General features: G+C 44.1%; 1 protein-coding gene across 1 annotated transcript in view; it reads right to left on the bottom strand.

Annotated features, from left to right (window-relative positions):
• Nucleotides 1-27,556, bottom strand: part of MYO18B (myosin XVIIIB) — a 235,905-nt gene that overhangs the window by 127,871 nt on the left and 80,478 nt on the right. The window contains exons 14-24 of the mRNA XM_033174542.1: nucleotides 26,483-26,675; nucleotides 24,455-24,535; nucleotides 22,565-22,712; nucleotides 21,170-21,329; nucleotides 17,564-17,634; nucleotides 15,371-15,574; nucleotides 6,671-6,780; nucleotides 4,622-4,687; nucleotides 4,357-4,485; nucleotides 2,762-2,905; nucleotides 307-396 (exon numbers count right to left, since the gene is read on the bottom strand). Of these exons, the coding sequence (XP_033030433.1) occupies nucleotides 307-396; nucleotides 2,762-2,905; nucleotides 4,357-4,485; nucleotides 4,622-4,687; nucleotides 6,671-6,780; nucleotides 15,371-15,574; nucleotides 17,564-17,634; nucleotides 21,170-21,329; nucleotides 22,565-22,712; nucleotides 24,455-24,535; nucleotides 26,483-26,675 (1,396 nt within the window). The remainder of the gene's footprint in view (nucleotides 1-306; nucleotides 397-2,761; nucleotides 2,906-4,356; nucleotides 4,486-4,621; nucleotides 4,688-6,670; nucleotides 6,781-15,370; nucleotides 15,575-17,563; nucleotides 17,635-21,169; nucleotides 21,330-22,564; nucleotides 22,713-24,454; nucleotides 24,536-26,482; nucleotides 26,676-27,556) is intronic.

The following is a 27,556-nucleotide window of genomic DNA, read 5'->3' as shown; positions in this document are numbered from 1 at the left end:
TTTGACTATGGCAGACCAACACGGCTACCTACCTGTAACAATTCCTAAACAGTTGTTCTTATAATGACCAGCTTGAATTATTATTGTTGTTGTGTGAATTAAGGAAGAAACAATCTTTGTTTAAACACCTCCAATGAGGAAGAGTCCACTGCCTTCATTGGAGGTTTTTAAGCCGAGATTTTAGCTGAGATTCCTGCATTGCAGGGGGTTGGACTAGATGGCTCTTGAGCTCCCTTCCAACTCTACAAATCTATGATCTTGCAACCAGAAGCAAGGACAGAACCTCACATGGTTTCTATTTCTGACCTTGCTTTCCAGCTGTTCTGTGCTCTGCCGAAGCTCCTGCCGTGAAAGTTCTGAATTTTCCAATTTCTTTCGCAGCAATGCCAACTCCTCCTAAAAATGGGAAGAAAGAAGGAAACACACCCTCTTTGAGCCTTCCTGTGCCCTCTATTTGTTTATAGGTTTTGATTCTGTGCTTCTCCCCCTCTCAACTGTAAAATCTTTGACTGTATGCTCCTTTTAGGTAGATACCCCCTTTTGCTTTTTGCATGATGTACTTTGATGGTGCAGTATGGATACAAAATATACATAAACATGAGCACAACAGGGTATGGGAGAATGTGATGCTAGCATCCAATACCAGTATGAAGGTCTACCAGGCTTGCTTGTTGAGCACGCTGCTTTATGGAAGTGCAAAACAAGAATGTGCTCTCCCAAGCCCACATTCCCAGCATGTTCACACTCCTGTCTCAGTGACATCTACACTGGCTTGGTCATATCCACAGAATGGAAGATGTAAGGATCCCCAAGGCGTGCACTATGGGGAGCTGACTTCAGGCATATGTGTTACAAAGATGTCTGCAAATGTGAAGGCTGGCAACATCAACCATGCCATGTGGCAATCCCTTGCAGACAACTGACAGTGCCTGGAGACACACAGACAGGTGACCAGAGGAGGTATGACTGCTGGGAGGAGCCAAAGAGAGAAGAAATGCCATGGTGCATTTGCAGCAGCACAACTGGATGCCTTCATCTGCCCCGGCTGCAACACAGCATGTCTCTCCTGCATCGGTCTCTACAGCCCCAGAAGGCTCTGTAACCTTCTATCAGCTTGATCTCACCCCCCAAGGCGCCCTGCTCCATTGTCTCCAGAGAGAGACGGGTGCCAGCAGAATACAACATGCATGCATAAATGACAACACTATCCTAGACAATTATGTCCTTGAGCACCACCAGCTCTACATGCTACATAGTGACAGGATGGTCACAGAATAGTTCCCTGATTACTAGTCACCATCACATTATGGAAGGTGTGTGTGTGTGTGTGAGAGAGAGAGAGAGAGAGAGAGAGAGAGAGAGAGCGCAGTTGTGTGCTCCAATGACCCCTAGTTGTGTGTCGGGGGGGGGGGGGTTCAGGCGCAACCACAATATATAGTTCAACAGCACCACCAATGCACCCCCACTTCATGCAATTATTCTTGGAGGCGATGGGACCACCAAGCATCAGCCTTGGCAGAGAGATTTTGCACTTAGTGTGAGCAGAAGTTGGCACTGTGACAAACCCCACAGTGTTGAATGCTCCTGTTCCAATGTCCAACCAGCAGCTGTTCCATTCACTTCCTTTCCCATTTTCCATTTCCTTTCCCACAAGGAGTCAGTAATCCATGGTGTCATGTTGGTTACATAAGGAAAACTGAGGTTGCTATGGATGGATAGCAAGGGTGAGGGTCCTGTGGGCCCCTCCAGGGGCTGCTGGGCCCCAGCTCCTATCATCCTCAACAACCAGCCCATTATGGCTGCTGGGAGGTGGGAAGCCATCAACCACTGAAGGGCAAAGTGCTGGATGGCAGCCACCTACTGGTATTGAGGGGAGAAATTAAATGGGGGTGCACTTGGGGACACCACTGAGGCAAAACTTAAACTAGCTCCTGGGGACTCGCCAGTGAGAATCAAGTCCGCCTCTTCATTTGCCACACATTTTCATGGGTTCTGTCAGGCTTGGTCACACCACAATGTGACAGGATGCTGTGATGAAGGGAAAGTGACATATTTCATTTACAAAATGTATTAGGTTCAGCAGTTGGCTGGTTGGTCAGATGGCAACAGGTAAGATATAAACAGACAGGCAAGCAATGCTGCCTTGTATTGGCTCAGATTATTCGTATTTCATCAGAACCTAAGAACAGCTTGCTGGAACAGGCCAGCATCCTGACCTCAGAGTGGCCACCCAGATGCCTGTTATGGGAAACCCCCAAGCAGGATCCAAGCACAAGAGCCCTCCCCCCCCCCCCCGGGGTGTCCAAAAGCACTGCTGCTTCCAGCTGTGGAAGCAAAACTACAATGGGCAGTAGCCACTGATAGCCCTCGCGTTCTTGAACTTGTCTAATCCTTTTGAAATAGTCTCTTTTGCATCAGCCTGTGACCTGAACCTTCTAACTGAAGTTGCTGCAGATCAAACCTGGGACTTCTGCATGCAAAGGAAGTTCCCTTGCCTGTCACAGATCTATGGGCCCTCTGAGACAGCACCTTTTAAGCACTGTTCTAGTAATTGCTGAAGTACTGAACATGATGACTTTGGGGTTCTATAATTTCCAGTCCCATATCTCTATTGATTCAATTTCCCCAATAGATTTGGTGCTGAATGTATGGAAAAGAATGATATGGACAGTGGCTTTGCTCTTTGGCTCATGGGAGTCCCATCACAACCTCTCAAAGGTCTACCTCACCATGTCTGTCCTCTGCCACAGTTGTCACCTACCTCTCTGACTCGGAGCTGACCTTCTGCAAGGCTGGTGCTCAACAGTGGCCGGATGCCACACATCAGTCGCCACCAGGGCCAGCCCTTCACAGCTTGGAAGACAGCCAAGTTCTTCTGGATGCACCGAGCAGCCAAACGCTGAATCTGAAAGGAGAGCAGAAGTCACCCTCAGAGCCCAGAGGAAGCAAACCATCCCAGGCAGGTGTGGAGAAAGGGAACTCTGCCCTGTGCTAGCCTGGGCACTGGGGCTCGGGTTCAACTACTAAACAGTGGCAGCAAGCATGTGCTGCCAGTGCGATAGGGATTCCCTTCCCTCAATCCCATCCCCAACACTGCATGGGGCAGAGTAGAGAGGGGAAACTGAAATGCTTGTGCTGGTGGAACAAGCATAACAGCACAATTCCTCCCTAAATATTATTTATTTCATAACATTTATACACTGTTTGATTGCTTTTTATAAAAAGCTTGAAGTGATTTACAAAAAGGAGATAACAATGAACTTATCAATAAGAAAAAATAATAGCAATAATTTAAGACTTTCAAAATGTTAAAATAACAGTAGACTTTGTAAACATCTGGGTAGGTTTGCCTAAACAAATATGTTTTTAAAGGTAAAGGTAAAGGTACCCCTGACCGATAGGTCCAGTCACAGACGACTCTGGGGTTGCGGTGCACATCTTGCTTTACTGGCCGAGGGAGCCGGCGAACAGCTTCAGGGTCATGTGGCCAGCATGACTAAGCCGGTTCTGGTGAACCAAAGCAGCACATGGAAACACCATTTACCTTCCCGCCGGAGCGGTACCTATTTATCTACTTGCACTGGCGTGCTTTAGAACTGCTAGGTTGGCAGGAGCTGGGACAAAGCAACGGGAGCTCACCCTGTTGCGGGGATTCGAACCGCCAACCTTCTGATTGGCAAGCCCTAGGCTTAGTGGTTTAGACCACAGCGCCGCCCGCGTCCCTTTGCCACCCGCATCCCTATGTTTTTAGCAGGTGCCAAAAAGAGCAGAGCAAAGGCGTATGCCTGGTAGCAATAGGCAGGGAGTTCCAAAGTGTAGCTGCTGCCACACTAAAAGATAGAATTCTTATAAATGCAGAACAGGGATTATGCGGCACCCAGTACTATGCCAATTCCGCAAATGAAAGCAGTCGAGTGGGTGCAAATGGGCAACCAGTGCAGACCTCTGAGCACAGGAATGATATGCTGACAAGCCCTCCCTCCTCTCCGCAATCATGCTGAAGCCAACTGCAGCTTCCAAAGTAAGCGCAAGGGAAGCCCCACTTGAACTGCACTGCAGTAATCCAGCCCTGAAGTAACCGACGCAGGAACTACTATTCATTAGATGGAAAAGAGCTGGTTGAGAGTGAAGAAGAAGAAGGTGCTGGATGCTATTTCATTAGAGAGTCTTAAGCTAGGGTTCCCATACTTCAAAAATGGAATTTAAAAAAAAAAATTGCCCAAAGTTGTTTACGACAGCAGAATCACAGCTATGAAGAAGCTGTGGTGGTGAGTTTCCTCAGGAGCATCCCAAGAGATGTTAACATTTACCATGATAACAACCCCTGGCTTTGATAATCTTCAAAGAAGAGGTTACCTTTAATTTCTTATATTTATGACGGGAGAGAAACCCCTTGCAAGCTGCTTGGAGGGAAATCAGATTCTGAGACACCAGTTTTTCCCTCTGCTTTTCTAGCCTAGAGAGGACTCCAGCTTTCAGGAACACCTGCCCAGAAAGAAAGAGAGAGAAAATCACTCCACAGGATCCGAGCAGGATAAAAGTTGGGGATGCCAAAGGGACAACTCAAAAGCAGGCATTAGTCACAGGATGAGCTCAGGACCCCCGCTGGCTTCCTCTGTACCTGAGTGCGACCCACAGCAATGGTCTTCTTCTCCAGATTGAGGGCCTGGATGAGCTCCTCCAGAGCCTGAAGAGAAAAGGAGAAGACACAGGAATGAAACTCTCCACATCCCTTTTTCTACACAATAAGCAGAAGCTGGGGAAGTGGGAGGAGACAATGGGGGCTTGTCCCCCATTACTGATCTTTGCATTATCCAAAACCCCTTGCAACCTTCCAATGAGCCCCAGAAGTCTGTGACATGCACTCAAATCAAACACCAATGGAGCCAAAGATTTCTGTAGGTAAGAAAGGGATTGAACATGGGTCTTCAAGAACAGACCACTTAAAAACAATAGTTAAAACACATCAAAACACATTTAGAATCAGCAATTAAAATGCAGTTTGACCTGACAGATACGCAGAGATCAGCAATGTCTGTACCTCAGTTTCCAAAGGCTTGTCTAGACAGGAAGGCCTTAGCCTGCTGGCAGAAGGATGACAAACTGGGAGCCAGTCTAGCCTTTCTTGGGATGTGGTTCCACAGCATAGAAGCGGCCACAGGAAGGGCTTGCTTTCACCGTGCCTCTGATGTGATGGGACCAAGGGAATTCTGACATTTGTGGGACCAACATGACTATCTTGCCTGCCTTATGTAACCAGCCCAACCCACCAACAGCCTGGCAAAACTTCCAATGAAAGAATAAAACTACGAATAGGGACAAGCTGCGTTCCTCCACCCATACCCTTGATTTCCCTGCAGCACCGAGTAACAACATTGACTTTTTCTGACTGTCAATATTTTCTTCTCAAAACCTGAACTCTTAACTGAAATGCACATGCACAGCCTCTGCTGCACCATGCAGCGCCCTCCCTCTCTCTCACACGCACTGAATACACATCAGAAAGAGCAGCTGGTTCACACACAGCCTCATTGCAATTAGGATTTGTAAGAGGGGGGAAGAATCTGTGAAGGAGCTTGCAAAATCCCTCAGAAAATTAGGAGGAGCAGATCAATTTTGCACAGAAGCTTCCATTATGCAGGGGGGGAGGCCCCTGAATTTTCAAGAATTTAGCCACTGTTCTTCATCCCTCCTCCTTCTTTGTAAGTGGCTGTTTGCTTATGTTATAGCCTCTGATCTCTCTGGAGAAATGTATTTTTTGAGAGCCACTTGATTATTAATGTCACCCAGTAGTATCAGTTAACACAGTAATAATAATAATAATAATAATAATAATAATAATAATAATAATAATAATAGAAGTTAATTCATTCTGCTTATTTAATCCATTTTGCCTGATTTAATCAGTATAATTGGGAAGGGAGTTGATTAATAGAATTTGGAATTACTTTAATCTTACATGAAATTTTTAGCTTGTAATTTGTCTGTAATTAATCTAACTATGCAATTTGTATTTTCTGATTCTCCTTTTCAGTTATCTTTTCAGTGATTTTCCCCATATTAATAGATATTACTTTCTTTTTTGAGTATTGATAGATTAAAAATATTTATAAAAATGAGAGATAAAATGTTTAACGACCTTCCCCCTTTTTTCAAATTGATTGATGTTATTAACAGGTTCTTAATATTCTGTTCTTAATATTCTAATATTCTGTCTGCGGACAAACGTCGGCTTCCTCTGCCAGTAAAGCGAGATGAGTGCCACAACACCAGAGTCGTCCGTGACTGGACTTAACGGTCAGGGTCGCTTTAACCTTTTAATATTCTAACAGATGGTTTCATGATGTCTACATATATGGTCTTCCTTATCTAACAATCTCTTTTTCTTCCCATTTATTTTTTCTTTTTTATTAGACAGGCACCTTCATAACACCAAGATGAGCCAATGCTATTACACCTATAATAGCAGGTAAATGACGATATCTCAGGTGAATGATGATACGAAGCATATTTCTGAACCTTTATATAACAAACAATGTTTATTATTATTGTTGTTGTTATTATTGTTATTAGCAGCAGCAGCAAAAAAACAGCAGCTTAGCCGTGGTACCGATATATTAATATTTCTAAAGTGCCTCATCTGCCTGCTCATCCTCTGCCCATGGCTCACCTTATTTTCATCTGTCATCTCATAGGCTGAGGTGTATTTTTTCATCATTGGCTGAGCCAGGATCTGGAACTGGTGTCGGAACTGCGTGCGCACCATATGATCCGCGTACCCTGCAAGGTGCAAGCAAAAGGGGTGTCTCCTGAGGGGCTGAGCAGATTTGGCAAAGGAGGGTCTGGTTCCTCCCAAGTGCCAAACTGCAGAGGCTCACTCAGTTGCCAGAGGACAAGAAGCTGCTGAGGCCACCTCCCAAAGATGGGCAAATCCATCCGTTTCTCTTTCAGTTTCTCATTTTTATAATCTTAAATTCAGTTTGCCATGTTCTCACATCAGTTTGCAATTTTAATTTTTAAAAAGTCTCCCTCCAAATTTGAGAGTGTATCTTTCCTAAAATGCATATATATGCGGTTTTGCCTTCTGTTCATATACATTTTTGCAAGTAATTTCCCCCAGCATAATGCATTTTCTACATTATTGTCACTAGGGTTTTCATTTTTTATGCACAGGTATCCCTAATATGTTCATGTTTCATTATCAGGAACCCCTGGCAACCTTCTGGGAAGCCCCAGGAGCCTGTGACATGCACTCAGATCAAACACCAACAGTCTCAAAGAGTTCCACAGCTAAGAAGGATTTGAATGTAGGTCTTCCACATTACCACCAGCAATTAGTGTTCTGCCTGCCTTGCTTATCCAAACCAACCCACCAGAAACCTGGCAAATCCTCAAGACCTAACAAGTCCTTTTTTAAAGAAATTATTTAGAAACTATATTATAAAAATATTTGTTGGAAATGTAAAGAACATGAAGGGACATTTTATCATGCTTGGTGGACACGTAAAAAAGCCAAAAAAATTAGATAGAAATACATACACTGATATGGAGAACTTTGAAGATTAATTATCAACTGGAGCCAGAACTCTGTCTGCTGGGACTTATGGATATAGAGTTACAAAAGGAATATTGAACTTTGTTTCAATATATGATCATGGCTGTGAAACTTTTACACACACAAAGATGGAAGGACCCATCATTTCCAACAATGGAAGAATGACTGTTAAAACTAACAGACTTAGAACTTCCGGTTAGGTGCCGGTCAATGGCGGACGGGAGTCCGACGGCTCCGTCCTCCGCTAGGCTTTAGGGACCTCCGTGCCTGCGCCACGGGTCCCTTAAAGCCACGGGAAGAGCGTCCCGTGGACCTGTGCTTCGTGGGTCCCAGACGTGCCGTCTCCGTTCCCGATTGACCCTCGTAAGGGGGGAAAATCGGGCGAGCGGAGCGCCGGCACGGGACTGAAGAAGCGTCTGCCTGCGGAGGATCAAAGCAGCGATCCCGCCAGACTCGAGCACCCGGCACTTCCTGCATAGAAATCTCCAAAGAAACTCTGTAAGTTAAAGAATTGGATTATTTTATAAGTTTAAAGAGCACCGCTTGCAGAGGAAATCGCAAAAGGAAGCCTGTTCCCTTTGTACTGTTTGCGCGAGCTTGGTAGCGCTAAAGATCAAAGCCGCGACTAACGGAAAAGTTTTGCGAACTCTGCCAAACTTTTTAAAAGTGGTTTAAAAGTTGCTTAAAGTTTGTTTAAGACTCAAAAACAGTTGATATGGCAAAAGAAGACGCCCCTCACCCTCTGGATTAGGATTCCGGGTCAGTAGCGGGCTGTGATATATTGTTGCCATTTTTTCTCTTTGTTGGTGTCTCAGTGACTGTTTACCAGTGGAGACTTTTTGACTTCTTTGTAACCAGATACAAGATACTTTATAGACTTTGGAGGTAACACTGTAAACCAAGAACTGTTACTGACTTGGGCTACATGAAAGTGGACTCTTCTTGGCTTTAAGGAATTTATATTTTGGAATTTAAACTCTTTGCCTAAAAGTTGGACTTTTGGGACTGGTGTGGGCTCCTGGCTCAGCAGTCTCTTTGTTCTCAGCACTGATCTGCTGGCCACCTGGTGTTTACTTTTGGGACTGTTGGCCTTCTACTGTGAATGTCTGAGATTGTTACCCACAGCAACTGGAGTGACCTTGAGATTACAGTTACAGAGCCCACAGGGAATGGAAAACTAGATCTAAAGGGACTGGCTCTGAGAAAAGAAAAGGCTCTGTTTCCCTAACTCTACAGAACAAATGGAGAAATTGGTTGCTAGTGTGGCAGAAATTGCAACAGGACTGAAAAGTGTTACGGATGGGCTGAAGCAAACACAAGATCAAGTTTCATCAGGAAATACAGCAGTCAATTCAGCGATAGAAAAACTTCAAGCGGATATAAAAGCTGATATTAAAAATTCTAACGCAGACCCTAGAAAAATCATTGGGCAAATTGAGGAGAATGTAAGGAAGAACAGAGAAGAGATCAATAGGATTGGGCAAGAGGTGACCACCTTGAAAAAGGACTCAGAGGAAATTAAAGTGGTCAAGGAAAAAATAAAAAAGGTGGAGGAAAAATTGGACAATTTAGATTTGGAACAGATAGAGAATATTGGAACACGACAGAGGTCTGTGGAGGAGTCTCTTGCGTTTCTGCAACTACATCAAAGAGAGGGCAACATCCGCCTAAGAAATCTTCCAGAAGTGGAAGGGGAAGATCTAAAAGACTACATAGTGAAGTTATTTTCAGGATTTTGGGAGATAGAAGAAATCAACGTCTCAGCGCGCATAGTGAAGGCCTTCAGATTTGGTCCAAGAGGTTCCAGAGGAAAGAAAAGTAACAAGACAGTTAGCGATTGTTTGATTGTGTGTCACGATCGACACGATAGGGATTTCTTTCTGGACTGCCATTATAGAAACAACCTGGTGGTAGAGCAGAATAAAGTAATTTTTTATAAGGATATCCCCAGATTTTTCCTTGACAAAAGAGTTCCTTACAACGATTTGGCAACTGAGCTTAGAAAAAGGAAAATTCCCTTCAGTTGGGAATTTCCAGAAGGCCTGGCATTTACGTTTGAAGGAAAAAAGATAAGAATAAGGTCCCTGGCGGAGAAGCAGAAGTTTTTGGACAAGCATCTGGAACAATTTAAAGGCCACCACTCGACCCAGCACAACTCTACAGGTTCCCAGAGGTATTCCCACCACCGCCGGGACCACCACCAAGTCTACCAAGCCCAGGCAAGGATCCAGAGGAAGGCAAGAAAGGAGAAAGCAACTGGAGGAGAAAGACTAGAGAAAGGAAAATGGCGCTCAAGTTAATGACGTGGAATGTTCGGGGGATTGAACCAGAGACCAAAGAGACGCAGAGTGTTTTACAGCATAGAAAAGAAGAATTTGGATATAATATGCTTACAGGAAACCCACATAGCCCGACGTCACAGAAGATTATTACAAATAAAAAATTAGGCCAAGAGTTCATATCATCGGACAAGGTCAAGAAGAGAGGAGTAGTGATATACGCAAAGGAGAAATACAGCCCAAGACAGCTTTTTAAAGATGAAGAAGGGAGATATATCGCAATTGAAATTAACATACAAGGCGAAAAATTTTTGATTCTGGGACTTTATGCACCAAATGATGGAAAGTCAATCTTTATAAGAAAATACATGACTTGCTGTTGGATTATTTGGATTACAAATTAGTTTGTCTTGGAGATTTTAATGGTGCAGTTTCCACATTAATGGACAGATCTCAAAGAACTAAATTAACGAATGATGGGAAACTCCCAAAGACTTTTTTCGAAATGGTGGATAATTTGAATTTGGTGGACTCTTGGAGATTAAAAAATCCCACAGATACAGAGGCAACATACTTCAGCGAACCTCAGCAGTCATGGTCGAGGATAGATTATATTTGGATTTCGAATGAATTGGCTCCAAAAATACAAAAGGCAGAAATTGGCCCCAAAACTCTTTCAGACCATAACCCTGTACAGTTAAATTTAAAAATGATTTCCAAGGATTCTTTAGATGGAGAATGGATGACGCTTTGATGAGAAACACCAAGCTAGTGGAAAGAGCGGCGAAAAAGATGAAAGAATATTTCCAGATAAATTGGAGCTCCGAAGTGGAGAAAAGAATTGCTTGGATGCAAGTAAAGCTGTAATGAGAGGATTTCTCATTAGTGAAAAAGCAAAAAAGAAGAGACAACAAAATGCAGAGATGGAGAGATTGTTGAAATTAATCAAAGAAACGGAAAAAGAACTAAGAGGACATCCCAGATGTGTTAAAATTCAAAAGAAATTAAATATTTGCAATCCCAATATGCCAATATAATGAATCAGGACATTGAATGGAAAGTGAAAATGATGAAGCAAAGAACATTTGAATCGGCCAATAAGTGTGGAAAATTATTAGCTTGGCAATTGAAGAAAAGACAAAAGGCAAATGTCATCAATACTTTGGTAGTAAACGGAAAAAACGTGGAGAAACCAGAGGAAATCAGATGGTGTTTTCAAAGATTTTACAAGCAACTGTACAGGAGGAGAAGATAGATGAAGCAGAAAATAGACCGATTTCTGGAAAAAAACGGATTGCAAAAGGTCCCAGAGGAAAAATTAGTTACTCTCAACCACCCAATAACGACGCAGGAAATAGAAGATGCATAAATAACATGCAATTGGGGAAGGCTCCAGGACCGGATGGATTAACAGCAAAATACTATAAGACAATGAAAGACTGGCTATCGCAGCCACTAAGAGAAGTTTGCAACAAGATATTAGAAGGAGATAGGGCACCAGAGACGTGGAAGGAAGCCTTTATCACACTGATTCCAAAACCAGATATGGATGTGACTCAAATGAAAAATTATCGTCCAATATCCTTTTGAATGTGGATTATAAGATTTTTGCAAATATATTGGCTACAAGGTTGAAAAGAGTGTTGAAAGACTATATACATAGAGACCAAGCAGGTTTCTTGCCAGGAAGACAACTTAGTAATAATACGAGAATTATTGTGGACATTTTAGAAAAAACTGGAGAAAAAACATAAATACAGATTGCGGCACTATTGTTTGTCGATGCAGAGAAAGCATTTGATAAAGTTTCTTGGACATTTATGAAAAAGAATTTGAAAAGGATGGGAGTTGGTGAGAAGTTTTTGAATGGAATTAATGCCATCTATACAGAACAAAGAGCTAAAGTAATTGTAAACAGTGTGATATCGAGGAGTTTGAAGTTGAGAAGGGAACAAGACAAGGGTGCCCTATCTCCCTCTACTTTTTATCACGGTCCTGGAAGTCCTCCTGAACATGATACGAAAGGACAAACAGATAAAAGGAATTCGTGTGGGAGAGAAGGAATACAAACTACGCGCCTTCGCAGATGATTTGATGTTATCCCTGCAGGAACCGGAAAGCAGTGTCCCCAGAGCCCTGGAGGTAATCGAACAATTTGGACTTGTAGCTGGTTTCAAATTAAACAAGCAGAAAACCAAAGTTTTAGGAAAAAATATGAGTGCAGAACAAATCCAAAGAATACAGGAAGGCACTGGCCTCAAGTTTGGTCAAAACAGTAAAATATCTAGGTATCAATCTCACAATCAAGAATCTGAACCTGTACAAGGACAACTACGAAAGACTGTGGATGGAAATAAAGAAGACATGGAGATATGGACTAGATTGAAATTGTCGTTAATGGGAAGAATTGCCGTGATAAAAATGAATGTCCTACCAAGGATGCTGTTTTTATTCCAAGCCATACCAATTCTGGACAAACTGGATTGTTTTAAGAAATGGCAAAAGGACTTATCAAGTTTATATGGCAGGGCAAAAAGCCAAGAATCAGTTTAAGATTCTAACAGACTCCAAAGATAGAGGAGGCTTTGCCCTGCCGGATTTAAGACTTTACTTTGAAGCAGCGGCCTTTTGCTGGCTAAAGGATTGGTTTTAAACTAGAGAATGCTGATGTATTGGACTTGGAAGGACACGATAAACATGTTTGGTTGGCATGCATACCTTTGGTATGACAAGGTTAAGATCCACAGAACTTTTAAGTCTCATATAGTTAGAAAATCCTTGTATCAGGTCTGGATTAGATATAAAGACTTGTTAGAGAGAAAGACCCCTAGATGGATCTCTCCAGTGGAGGCCAAAGCCTATAAGAGACCGAAACATGTCTGCAAATTGGTTAAGATATATGGACATATTGCAGCAGGAAGGGGACTCTTTTAAGCTAAAAAGCTACGATCAAGTGAAAAGCCAGGTCCCCGACTGGCTGCACTATCATCAGATATATGAAACATTTAAAATGGACAAAAAAGTTGGTTTTCAAGTAGAAAAATCAAACTGGAAACAGACTGATAGAATCGAACTTTAAAAACCTTTCCAAAATGTATAATCTTTTGCTAGAGTGGCATACGAAAGATGAACTGGTTAAATCGTCAATGATAGATTGGGCGAAGGATGTAGGACATAATATCATGATGGATGACTGGGAGGGATTGTGGCAAAAAGGTATTAAATTCACTGCTTGTCATAGTTTAAGAGAAAATATAATGAAAATGGTTTACAGATGGTACTTGACACAGTAAGATAGCTAGGATGAATACCAAAATGTCAGATGTATGTTGGAAATGTAAACATGCGAAAGGTACCTTTTTTCATATGTGGTGGTTGTGCCCAGCGGTAAATGCTTTCTGGGATAAGATTTATAACGAACTCAAGAAGGTAATGAAGGTTACCTTTTGTAAGAAACCAGAGGCATTTCTTCTGAGCATAACTAGTGAAGAGATACCCAGTCAGGATAGAGTGTTTTTTATGTATGCCACAACAGCAGCGAGAATTTTATTGGCAAGAACATGGAAAGGCGAAGAGATACCAACGGTGGAAGAATGGCAGATGAAGATGATGGAATATATGGAACTCGCAGAACTGACCGCCAGAATCCGGGACCAGAGGGAGGAGAAGGTGTCACGAGATTGGAAGAAATTTAAAGACTATTTGGTTAAATCAGTAAAATTGAGCATTTGAGCAGAATTAAATAGAATAGCGGCTTTAGCAGGTATATGTTAGATAAAATTGCCACTAAGATATTTTTGTGTGAAATATTTAATTGTTAGAAAATATGTTAAGATTCGGTGTTTAAGTCAAGATATGATTAAGTAAAGTAAAGCACATTAAAAATAGAGCAAATGTGAATAGAATAAGATACAAAGCTACCTAGAAAGTATATAGGATTTTGAAGACAGTGGAGGGAATGGGGGAAGTCCCCAAAACAGAGAAGATAGAAACAAGAAAAATAAGAGGATAAGTGTTAGTTTAAAGGTTTGTACATGTCTCTTTTTATTGTAATTGTTTGATTGTGTTTTTGTGCTGTGTTTATGCATTGTATTTTTTGTATTGTTAATGTTGTTGTTTATGTTATGTTTCTTATTTGTTTTAATAGAAAATAATAAAATCTTATAAAAAAAAAAAAAACTAACAGACTTAACAGAGATGATGAAAACAACATGTTTAATCAGAGAAAAGTCATTATTAACATTTGTTAAAGACTGGAAACCTCTCATAGACTTTTGAATGAAAAAGAAAAAGAAATAATGATATTTGGATTTGACGATTGAACATAATGTTTGTACAGAAAGTGGCTTTGTTGGATGTTATATTGGATTGGACAAAGTGAATACTGTATTGTTTTTATATAGCAGAAGTACTTTACTTTCTAAATCTTATTTTCTATTTTTCTCTTTTAACCTCCTTTCTATTCTTTTTTTTTTCTTTTTTTATTTCTCTCTCCTCCCCTTTTTATGTTTTCCCTGTATCTAGATAAAAGTCTTAGTTTGGTTAAAAAAGGGGGAAAGATATTAAGTTTGTATTTTTCTCTATAAACCTTTTAAAAAAATTATTAAAAGAAAACAAAAGAAAAGAGCTCACACATCTGATGAAAACATACAACTGAGAGCAAGGATGAACAGTCTCCTTTCCATGCTTCTTCTCCTCTTTCCTGCAGTGCAGTGTGATGAAACTGGTGCAAGCAGCTACAACTCATCACTGGAACGTTGACAGGTGTCCAATCACCCAGTGTCATCAGTCCCACCTAACTGACAAAGCTGGGTCACAGGGAGTTGGGTACTTAGGAATCCAGCCCACTGGCTGGATCCAATTCTCTACTCATGCTACAGCCCTCCAACTTGCATCATTCCTGCCCATAGGCCATGCTGGTTGGGGCTGATGAGAGTCTAATAACATCCAGAGGGCAGCAGGTTCTCTTGCTGTAACACTCCCTGCACAGAGTCAAGCACCCTAAGAACATAAACAGAGTCTGGCTGCTAGGTCAAGCAAAAGGCAGCCATCTAGTCCATCCTGTTCTCACAGTGGCCAACTAGTGGCCTCAATGGGAAATCTGTAAGCAGGATCCATGCACAACATCCCTCTCCCCTTCTGTGGATTCCAGAAACTGGCATTCATAAGCATGACAGCCTCCAACTGTGGAGGCAGAGCAGAGCCATCCTGGCTAGTAGCCCTCAATAGCCCTCTCCTCCAATGAAATTGACTAATCCTCTTCTAAAGCCATCTGGACTGGTGGCCATCCCTGCCTCCTGTGGGAGGAAGTTCCATAGTTTAACTATGTGCTGCATGAAGAAGGACTTTCTTTCATCTGTCCTGAGTCCTCCAACATACAGCTTCATTGGATGTCCATGTGTTCAAGTGTTATGAGAGAGTGAGAGAAAAATATCTTCATCCACTTTTTCCATGCCATGCCTCTTTTTATAAATGTCTACCCAGTGAGTACATGCAGGATGCCCAGCCATTCCATGCAACAGAAACCCTCCTGCACCTATCCTGCAGAGCCGTAATGCATCCAATATCTGGCCCCCAGAGAGCTGGGCTCGAAGGGCGGGAATGTCCCATCCTGCTGCTGTTCCCCTGGCATCAGACAGGACGGTAGAACGGTGCCTCCTTCTCCATCCATTTCTGTTCTCGCAATGAGGCAATGGACAAAGTGAATCTGGGATCTCTTCACTAGGTTGATGAGAGAATCCTACGGAAGTGGAGAAAAACACAAAGGAATTGAGTTCCTGACCTTCTGCTTGAAGATTGTAGACAGAGACCACATTCACACCATACATTAAAAGTGCTACATGCCCCTTTAAAGAATCATGGCTCCCCACACACACACCAAGAATCCTGGGAACTGTAGTTTGTTAAGGGTGCTGAGAGTTGTTATTCCAGAGCTACAATTTCCAGAAAGGTTCAACAATCAACCCCTCTTCAAAGGGAACTCTGGACAGTCAACCACTTTTTCACTTCTCTCTCTTACTCTCTCACCCACCCACTCACTTTTTGTATCTGACGGCAAAGTGCAGGTTCAAATCCCCACTCTGTCATGGAACTCCCTGGGCCAGTCACTCACTCACTCACTCACAGCCTAACCTACCTCACAGGGTTTTTGTGAGGATAACATGCAGAGGGAAGAAGCAGGTATATGTATATGTATATGTATATGTATATGTGCCTTGAGCTCCTTGGAAGAAGGAATGTGGGATATAAATGCAATCAATCAATAAAATAAACAAGGACAAAAAGCATCATAATGTAGCAGAAAAGTTTCAAATTAAAGCCAACCACACAAAAAATAATAAAATCAGCCAGAGCAGCAAAAAAAACCCTACATAGATAACACTCTTAAGACCACTGTCTGTTCACAGAAAAAACGGCATCAAGTAAATGGAACTGCTAGAAATATATCACTCAAATAGAAAATATATGATCAGATTCTTAAGTTGCTAATGCTGTTGTTGTGTTTTTAAAAAAAAAACATTGGAGAAATAATAAAAACCTAACACTCTTAGCGTTACTTGGTTTTCCCTTGGTGGGGTTTTCAAAGCTGCCTCCATCCTCTCTTACAACTGTTGTGCATAATACTCTTTAAAAATCATAGAATGGGAAAAGCTCACTAATTGAACACTCCCTGGAAAAAATACCAAGGATCACATCCAAGATACCATATTTACTTGAGTCTCATGTGCCATCGAATCTAATGCGCACCTCAATTTCAGAACCTTGAAACAAAAAATGTATTTGCTAGTGAATGTAAATGGACTATCGAATCTAATGGCATGTTTAATTTTTGCAACGTATTTGGCCCAAAAAGGTGAGCATAGATTCAAGTAAATATGTATGTACAACAACTTTCACCACGTGTGCCCTCCAGGGGTTTGTCAGCACAGCGGTATGATACTGAGGCTGATGGGAGTTCGAGTAGAAATATGGAAGGCCCCCAGTTTGGGGGAGGATAAATGTATTGGTTGGTTGCGGAACCCAATTCTGTGATCCACTGTGTGTGGGGTTAGAATCTATGAGAGGAAACCTGCTGAACCAGTCAGAGTATGTCCTTGGTTAAGGTAAAGCCCTGGCTGGCCATTAAGTACTGCCATTTACATGCCAAAGTGATTGCTCTGCTGCCATAGCGGAAATGGGCAGGCCTTTTTCACCTCACTTGACTGGATGCCACATCATCCTGTGGGGAGAACAATAAGCCAAGACGTGTGTGAGGGACGGGGTGGGGCGAGAAAGGTTTGGCTGGTGCTGGAAGTTGGAGAGAGAGAGGCATAGCTACTGGATTCAAAGCTGTGAGTTTGGGGTCCCCTGGAACCCTATGGGGAAACAAAATCTGTTGGGGAGTTAACACTATGAACCCATGCATCCTGTGCTCAGGCTGTATACATGTGAAAATAAAGCCCCATAGCCTAAGACTTCACATTGACATGGCTGAACTTCATTCCAAGGAAACCAAACCCCAGGAAAGTGCAGGCACCCCTGGAGCCTTGTGCCACTTGGGGACTGGGGGGCATGCACAGCATAATAACTGAATTACTTAAAGCAAAACTGGGACTTGAAGCATAAAAAGTCCTGACCCCCCTCTGCCAGTCTAGGCAGCCCTTTTGCTCACCTGCTGAAGCTTGATCTGAGCACACACAGACCTCTTCTTCTCACGGCTGCAAAGCTGCTAGTGGAAGGTCTTCCTCACGCAGCCAACTCGCTGCAGTGCTTGCTGGGAGTTCCCCTCCAGCCCCGCAACGGACCGGCATATCAGGGGCACTTTAGACCGCACAGAAACAGCTTCTCAGAGGGTCTCTGTGGAGAGGAAATGCATCTCCCAACCTTAAGAGCTGCCTTTGTGTGATGTAAGATGGGCCTTGGTTAGTGTGTGTAAGGGACTGGAGAGAGATCCCTTGTGCATCTCCAAAATAGGATTGCAAGGTCAGAAGCATCCCAGACCCTGAGATTTCAGGGTCCAAACCTGAGACCAAGGGACAGCCCTTAGCAATGTCACAAGAGTGGGTCCCAGTGATGGTCATTATACATGACCCATTAATCATTTAAGAAGCCACACAGGAGTTGCTGTGGGCCGCAGAGGCAGCAGGGCTCAGCTCCCTGCTGCTCCTCTTCACTGTCCCACTCATTTAGAATCATAGAATTGTAGAGTTGGAAGAAATTCCAAGGGTCATCTAGTCCAACCCCATGAAATGCAGGAACTCAGCTAAAGGCATCCCAGACAGTTGGCCACCCAGCCTCTGCTTAAAAACCTCCATTGCCCATTCCACTGTCAAACAGCTCTTACTGTCAGAATGTTTAGTCAGAATCTCCTTTCTTGTAACTTGAATCCATTGAAAGCCCTTCTGGGCTGAAACTTACAAGTTGCATACATATTCTTCTTAATAAAATATATTTTAAAAGACATTCTAACTGATCTGGAGATTCAACCCCCCTCCCCCTGCTGCAAAGGCTCCCAACATGGTGGGACACCACGGAGTCGGGGTGGCGGCATTGAGCCAAGACTATGTTAATGTGGAAGCAGGAAAGGGTTCTCTTCTTCCTGGTATATTCCAGCTGTGGCCTTGCCACGCTCTGTAGGATAAGTCATTTGTGCCCAAAGGAGTATGGCTGGGGTCACCTTTCCAGGCCCTCTAAAAGCTCCCGCCTGGGGCCAAATCCTGCTCTGGTGCTGAGCCACACCAAACCTGCCTTCAAAATAGTGTAGCAGTGCTGATTGACCTAAGACTCTTACATTTTCTACAAGCTGCAAAATTTCTAGGTGGTTCCCAGCCAACCATTATGTACTTTTTAAGCCTCTTCTTCTTCTTCTTCTTCTTCTTCTCTTCCCCTCCTCCTCCTCCTCTTTGGGATTAATGGGAGGAGGACCAGGGGCACAGGCTGCCTTCTTGAAAGAGAATCACTTTTCCTCTCCAGTAATGGAGCTTTCACATCCCCAGGGGATGTTCCAATTCCAATTAAAGTTCTATTATGCAGAACTTTATTGCAGAGAAAGGGGAGAAGGAGCTAAATGGGCAGAGATGCAGGACTAATTTTGCAGAAATTAATTAAATTAAATTTTAAAATGTTCTAAGCTGTTTGGCTGAGGTGTCCTCGCCCTACCAACCACCCTCCAAAAATTGGGTGACTCTGCTTCTGCCTCAGTTTACCTTGCAAAGGTGCTCTTCTCCCTCTGGTGCAACATTACCTCCCCCATTTTTTCCTGACTGCTCCCTTAGAGATGGGGTTGTCTGTGGTCTCCTGAGAGACCTGCATTGGCTCCCAGTACATTTCCAAGCAAAATTCAAAGTGTTGGCACTAACCTTAAAGCCCTAAATGGCCTCGGCCCAGTATACCTGATGGAGCGTCTCCACCCCCATCGTCCAGCCCAGACACTGAGGTCCAGTTCCGAGGGCCTTCTGGTGGTTCCCTCCCTGCGAGAAAGTGAGGTTACAGGGAACCAGGCAGAGGGCCTTCTCGTTGGTGGCGCCTGCCCTGTGGAACACCCTCCCATCAGATGTCAAGGAAATAAGCAACTATCCTACTTTAAAAGACATCTGAAGGCAGCCCTGTTTAGGGAAGTTTTAATGTTTAATGCTGTATTGCGTTTATAATATTCAATTGGGAGCCACCCAGAGTGGCTGGGGAAACCCAGCCAGATGGGTGGGGTATAAATAATAAATTATAATAGTATTATTATTATTTGCAAATAAAACCCTTGTAGCAATGACCACTTAGGAGACTATTTTTTCTGCTTGCTTTTACCAAGTCTTTTGTATAATTTAACAAAAACTGGGGATTGCATCTCCTAATATATTTTCCATTTGGTACTTAAATTAAATTCCAATACCTTTTTTGCTAGTTAACAACCCCACCACATGTGATAGTGTAAGGTCCTCGGTTAGTTGCTCATGAGTAAGCAGGCAAAACTCTGAGTTTTCCTTTAATAGTTTTATTGTGCAAACTATGTACAGTGCAGAGCTAATAAGTTCATGTCTGTATCAAGCGTCTGCAGAATCCGGGAATGGCCCCTTCCGGTTCTGACCCCAACAAAAGAGTTTGGTATACGAAACCCCCGCCCTCCCATCCTTTCGTTTCACCCCTCGACGCCTTTGGGGAGACAGAAGCTGCGTGTCTCTTTCATCGCCCCTTGGGCTAGGGGAGTGCAGGGTCTCTCCAGCATCCTCAGAGCCTCTACCCTCCATTCCCTGAAACGCATACCCCTCCATGCTGGAAGCCTCGCTGCTCCCTCTGCTGCCAGAGGAGGTGCTGCTGCTCAGGTGGGACCGGGACTCTCTGTAGCATCCCGAGAGCCCTTCCACCACCTTGTGCTGCGCCGGGGACAGTTCCCTGACAGATAGCAATCTCCCTCTTGCTCTAGGGCAGGCATGTCCAACAGGTAGATTGTGATCTACTGCAGTGTTTTTCAACCTTTTTTGGGCAAAGGCACACTTGTTTCATGAAAAAAATCACGAGGCACACCACCATTAGAAAATGTTAAAAAATTTAACTCTGTGCCTATATTGACTATATATAAAGTAATTATCTTGAATTTTTCAATTTTCCCCACGGCACACCAGGCAACATCTCGCGGCACACTAGTGTGCCGCGGAACAGTGGTTGAAAAACACTGATCTACTGGTAGATCACTGGGTGTCTGTGGTAGATCACTGGTATATCACTGGCTCCCCCCAAAGAAACTCAGCAACTTTGGCTCCCCTAAAAAAAGCTCTACATCTTTGCCCTGAAGCCCACAAAACAGGGCTTTCCTTCCTAAAAATAAGCTCAACTTTGACCCCAACCCCCCCCCCCAAACTTGGATAGCTTTCCTTCCTAAAAAAAGCTCAACAACCTCGACCTGAACCCCTCAAAAGGGGGTAGATCACTGCCAGTTTTTAACTGTGTGTAGATCGCAGTCTCTTGGAAGTTGGCCACCCCTGCTCTAGGGCATTTCCAACACATAATTGAATAATTTCCACTTATTTAAGAATCCTGGTGATGGGATACTGCCATGTCATCATGACTTAATAGCAGTTTCCTTTCATGTTCATATCCTTGTGTGGGCCTTCAACTTTCCCAGATGCTGATCCCTTTTAAAACCAGCCATCACCACACCACTGGGCATTGAATTTAATCAATTAATTCTGCAGCACGATATGGATGGCTGCATCTCCTCCCTCTTAGCTTCATTGGGTGAGGAGTTCAAATTCCAATATCAAGTGATAAATAAATTGCATGAAATAAAACTAAACAGAGAAACTTCCCCCAGGACCTGAGGGCAGTGCTATCTCTGGCATGGAATCCTGCATGCAGAACTTACATTTTCGACTCCTGCAGGACCTGGATGGCATTCTGCACTGAGAGGTTCCACTTGGCTTTGTTCACCCAGCCAGTGGCATCATAGCGGACGGGGTCTTGACCGAGCTGGTGGGCGATCTCGAACTGCAGGGCCTGCTCACACTTGCGCAGAGATCCCTGTCCTGCAGTGAAGAGACAGCGACAAAATAGGGGAGGGTTACTCAAGTGAGAGGAAAGGGAATGAGCAAATGGCAGATGCAGGCCAGGGGAGGGGTAAAAGGAACTTTCCAAGGAATGGCAAGGGAAATCTCCAAAACGGTGTGAATGAGTGACCTGGGTGAAATCTTGCCATGCACCACTTGGGAGCTCTCAGCAAGGGTTAGAATCCACACAGTGAGCCCCATGGTCCCTTAAAACATGAAAGGGCATTTCTGAAAAGGTCAACTAAAATGATTGAGGGGGTGGAGCAACTCCCCTATGAAGAAAGGTTGCACTGTTTGGAACATTTTAGCTTCGAGAAAAGAGGAGTAAAAGGTGACATGATAGAAGTGTATAACATTATGCCTGGCATGGAGAAAGTGGATACAGAAAGGCTTTCCACCCTCTCTCATAACTCTAGAAATCAAGGAGATCCAACAAAGCTGAATGCTGGAAGATTCAGGACACATAAAACAGGCCTCTGGTCTCCTTGGGTGTAGCAGCAGAGTGTTATATTGTGAAATGGAATATTCCACAATATGTAGAGTTTACCAGGGTTTGGCAGGCTTCCTTCAGCTGCCAGCTCTGCTCTCCATTCTTGGCAGCTCCTGGTAATTAGCAGAGTCCGAGCACAGCTTCAGCTTGTGCGTGACTGCCAAGGCAGCACAGCAATAATTCACAGAAATGTTCGTCCTCTTATCTAGCAGTGTTTATTTTCAAAGCAATAAAACTACTCCTGGAGAATTCAACTCCATATCTGTTCCGGACGAAAACGAAACCAAAAGAACAAACGTGTTCACAGACAAAGACAAAAGCCCGTATGTGAACTGCCCACCCAGTGACCAGTGCGTCATAGCACAGCTCTTAACCCTGTAGGTGCTGATACTCTCCACACAGAGGTGGTGAATGGAGGACAAAGGGCACTTCACTAAGTCCAGCTTTGAAAGGCCTTGACCCCACCCTTCCATGAGTCTTGACTGACAGGCAGTTGTATCCAGCCAATCACGTGACCAGGAAGATGCCAAGATGCCAATAGGTGGGAGATGGGCAACCCAAGGGTCAATGGGCCAGAGACAGTCCCATTTGCAGACAGTGGAGCCCTGGATGGAGGCTGAGCAGTCTTAAAGAGCCAGGCTGTGGTCAGACCTGTACCAAGTCAGCCACATAATGTCCCCAACCTCATGTCAACAGGAGCTGAGCCTCCCCCGCCCCATTTTACCTTCATTTATTGGACCCTCCTTCACAAAGTAAGAGCACAGACGGTTGAGTGCAGTGCTGTCACTGGAGCCTTGGATCAAGGCTTCCTCATCCAGAATCCAGAACAGGCCCTTGGGGTCTTCTGCCTGGCCCCCAGGTGTGGCATGGACCTAGAGGGGCAGGAGAAAGACCAGCTATTAAGTGGGGTCAGGGACTTCCCCTGGCACCCATGAAGCGTCTGAAGTCTCCCCACCCACACTTCTTGTGAAAAGCCCATAGAGGAGAAGGAAGAAGTTGGAAGTGTGCTGCTCTTTCCAGCTTCCAATTTCAGCTCTATGTGCTTTTCAGAGCTCAGGGGAGCATTGAAACAGATAGCAGAGCATCCACGAAGGTTGGAGGGAAAGGGATCTGGGAGAAAGAAAGTGGGGTGACTGGAAAGGAGAAAGTGGGGTGCTGAAGGCTTGGGGGAGGGGAGAAAATGCAGAGAGAGAGAGAGAGAGAGAGAGAGGAGAGAGAGAGAGAGAGAGAATTATTAAATTTTCTGTTTTAAATTTCAAATAAACATTTTACATCCTTATTATATCAATGACTTCCCTTCTCTTTCCTTGGTTCATTTTACATATCTTAAATCTCTGCATATTTTACAAAAACTATACCAACCGGTTTTCCACTATTGCATCCATCAAAACCTATTTACAGTGGTACCTCGCAAGACAAATGCCTCGCGCAACGAAAAACTCGCTAGACGAAAGGGTTTTGCGGTTTTTTAGGTGACTCGCAAGACGAAATTTTCTATGGTCGTGCTTCGCAAGATGAAAACGTTTTGCGATTTATTTTTTCGCACAATGCATTCCTATGGGAAACCGCGCTTCGCAAGACTAAATTTTCACAATGCGAAACAACTCGCAGAACAAATTAATTTCGTCTTGCGAGGCACCACTGTATCTTAATGCCTTGGCACCAGAATGGTCTTGGGCACCTCCACCCTTCATGCATGAACATGCCATTTCTGTGCAAACTCAGAGGGCAGCTTCCAGCATATTCACTGTATAAATGTATGCTGAAAAGTCAGCAGCCGCCAAAAATGTTCTTGTTTAAACAAGCCTACGCTGATGCTAAGAAAGTTGAGATAATTTTACTCTGTTTCAGTATTTTAATTTTGCATGTTTTAAAGTATGGTTGTGAATTTTTGCCAAGTTTTTTTGTTTTACCTTTTTGTAAACAGTGGTTTACAAGTGTTGAGGCGTTTGTTTGTTTGTTTGTTTGTTTGTTTGTTTGTTTGTTTTTTGTTACAGTCAAGCATTGTGTAAGTTTTATGAAATTAATACTCAAATACCTGAAGGGCTATCACATAACAAAAGGAGGTTGACTTGTTTCCTACTGCTCCAGACAGTAGGACCCAAACCAATGGAATCAAATGTAAAAAAAAAAGGAGATTCCGAATAAACATGAGGAAGAAATTCCTGAAAGTTGAACAATGGAACAGATGCCCTCAGGAGGTGGTAGATTCTCCTTCCTTGGAGGTTTGTAAGCAGAGGTCGGATGGCCATCTGTCAGGGATTCTTTGAGATTCCTGCATTGCAGGGGTTAGAGTAGATGACTCTCAGATCATCTTCCAACTCTATGATTCTATACTGGCTTCTCCGAAGTTGCCTTTGATTCCCCAGCCATCCCTCCAGGCCTATGGTGATCATTCTGCTCATGCCACAAAGACTTCAGAGCTCTCCATGTTCACTCTCTGCCACAGGAAAAGCCTTATTGTAGCAGCAAACACAGCCGTACCCTTCACAGAAAACAAGATCCCTCAACTGGGTATTTTGCATTGCACTTAAATTCCTGCCAAGGCAGTGGCAAAATGGCAGCGCTCACCTCCCTCCCCCCATTCCACACACCCCTTTCATTTCTTAATTACCTGGGATGAGTTTTGATCTGCAATGGCTACTGTGGTTGCTGGGGAGACTTCGGGGAGATCAAATGGCACCTCAATATTTTCCTAGAAGACATGAAGGACAAAGACAGTTTATATTTGAGTGATGGAACAAAAGAATCTCTCACACAGACTTAAAAAAAATATAGGCATGTATTTTTACTTTTCCTCTCTGCCTTTGGTGGCATTCTGAAGCTTGCTGATCAAAGGATCCCTCACAAACCTCTTTGAATTGCCAACCCACTTCAAACAACAATGGCCCAGGACAGGACCCCGAGGCATCCCGCCTGTCACTTTTGCCCCAAGATGAAGATGGGGTTCGCACAAGATGGGACAAAAACAGGGGCTTCAAGGGTTGCAGAAGCAGAAAAATATTTGGGGGCAAATCTTAAGGAAGGGGAAAAGCAAACCCTGAAACAGGCCAGTGAAGATGCTCAAGGGCCAGAGAATGCGGAGTGTCTATCTGGGGGAAGGGAAAGTGGGAAAGGTGTTAATGGAATGGAGTATTATTTGCATATATTTTAGAATTTTATATATGAATGTTTTATGATGGCCTATATTTGTAATTCCTAATAAAGGTTTGGCAAAGTAAAAAGTAAGTAAGTGTGAATGGAAAGGGCCTGCTTGGCTGGCTGGCACAATGAACAGCAGTACTCCATGCTGCAACTTTTTGTTCCATTCTCAGGGAAAGGAATCTGGGTTTTGAGCTGCACTATGAGAAGGTGCCTGGAGTGGTTTGATCCCACGCCTCGCCTCCTGATCCATCCACACACTGCTTCTGCTGAGCTTGATGTTTCAAGGGCATTTTCTAGTCTGCAGAACCAGGCTGCTTAACCTCAGAGCTCACTCTTCCATCCACCCGATTCACCCTGATGCTCCTGCATTATGGCTGCTTTGGTTCGTAACCCCTGCCTGGCTTGGCCCTCTCATTTGTTGGTCTAGTGACCCCCGGCTTTTCCAAATGCACCTGATTCTGGCCCATGTGCCCCCCCCCCCAAAACACACACATGCAGAGAGAGAGAGAGAGAAAAGCAACTGCTTGGAGCCTGACAGGGAGCGCTGTAAGAGGCATACTCATCTTTCTTTTGTCAACAGCACAGTAAAAAAAGGTAAAGGACCCCTGATCGTTAAATCCAGTCGCGAATGACTCTGGGGTTGCAGCGCTCATCTCGCTTTACTGGCCGAGGGACAGTCCGCAGACAGTTTTTCCGGGTCATGTAGCCAGCATGACTAAGCCACTTCTGGTGAACCAGAGCAGCACACGGAAACGCCATTTACCTTCCCGCTGGAGCGGTACCTATTTATCTACTTGCACTTTGACGTGCTTTCTAACTGCTAGGTGGGCAGGAGCTGGGACCGAGCAACAGGAGTTCACCCCGTCGCAGGGATTCAAACTGCCGACCTTCTGATCAGCAAGCCCTAGGCTCTGTGGTTTAACCCACAGCGCCACCCGCATCCCTTAGTTTGTACAGTAGTTTGCAGTAATTAAAACACAGCATTAAAAACAGGTTAAAACAACTCACACTCACATCAATTAAGTGGGTCTTTAAAAATACATGTCTCAAGTGCCAAAGGTCAGAGCAAATAGATGCATCTTCAGCATTTTCCAGAAGCTGTACAATGAAGGTGCCAGGCGCCCTCTATGGGGAGGGATTTCCACAGCTTAAGGGCTGCCACAGAGAAGGCCCTCTCCTGGGCTGCTGACCCCTGAACTTCTGAAAGTAGTGGAACAACCAAATGACCCCCTCTGTCAATCTTAGCACCCAAGGGGGTCTGTAGGTGGTCTGAGTCATTTAGAGCTTTGAACACTGATGTGAGCACCTTAAATTGGGCCCGGAAATGAATTGGCAGCTAATGCAGCTGTTTTATATGGGATCTTTAGGCAACCCCAGTCGGTAATCTAGCTGCTGCATTTAGGACCAGCTGGAGTGTCCGATTTGCCTTCAAGGGCAGAACCAAGTGGGGCACGTTGCAATAATCCAATCTGGAAGTTGCCAGATTGTGAAGACTCACCTCCTGGTACCTCTCCAGTGTAGACACAAATGTTTTCTTGTAGAAGAGGCCCTGCAGCCGCTCCTGTGTGTAGTTGTGACAGAACTCCTCAAATGTCGCTGCACGCTCTCTCTTCTGGTGCCGGGGGTTGTGGAAGCCAGGTGTGTCCACCACCATGATCGAGGCCATGGAGAGGGAACTTGAAGAGAAGGACCTAGGGAAAGGGTGGGTGGGATAGAGTGCCTTGTTTCCATGCAAAATCCAGGTCTGGTCTTTGATGTTCATTTATTTATTTATGTAGTTCATTTATACCCCTACTTTCTTTTCTCTGAAGAGCTCAAGGTGGTATATATGGTTCTCCCCGCTCCTCCTCATTTCATCACCACAACAACCCTCTGAAGTAGGTTAGGCTGAAAGGCAGTGATGGGCCCAAGGTCACCCACTGGGGATTATTTGAACCCTAGTCTCCCATATCCTAGTCCAACACTCAAATCACAGAATTGTAGAATTGTAAGGGACCCCTAGGGTCCTCTAGACCAATCCCCTGCAATGCAGAATATCAACTACAGCATCCACGACAGATGGCCAACCAACCTCTGCTTAAAAACCTCCAATGAAGGAGAGTCCACCACCTTCCAAGGGAGACCATTCCACTGTCAAACAGCTGTTACTGTTAGAAAGTTCTTTCTGATTTTGAGTCGGAATCTGCTTTCTTTTAACCACTCCATCACATCTCTTGTTAAGACTGCCATAGACTTCTGCCTGAAATCATGGAGAGATGATGGGCTAGATGGTCCCAGGGTCCGACCTATGTTTGTAGCATTCCAGTTTAAGAAGGCAGGCAAGACATCCAAGACCTTGTGGTCCAATATCTGCAGAGATCGTCTCAAGGCCTGTGGCTGTGGATGGAGCTCCAGGTAGTCTTTTCAATGTTTGGGACTGTATGGGAAAACCCGGAAGATGGGAACGAGGAGATAGTGGCATGCATTCGAGTTATTCCCATGTCCGAGCCACGCCCCAAACTCAGACCTTTGTGTGGATGTCCCTTTAAGAAAAGAGAGCTGGGCTGTCCACAGTTGTTTCTCATCAAAATCA

This window comes from Lacerta agilis, chromosome 17, assembly GCF_009819535.1.
Source record: "Lacerta agilis isolate rLacAgi1 chromosome 17, rLacAgi1.pri, whole genome shotgun sequence".
NCBI lineage: Eukaryota > Metazoa > Chordata > Lepidosauria > Squamata > Lacertidae > Lacerta > Lacerta agilis.
The sequence above is the reverse complement of the archived record's forward strand: the minus strand, read 5'-3'. Positions and strand labels throughout refer to the sequence as shown.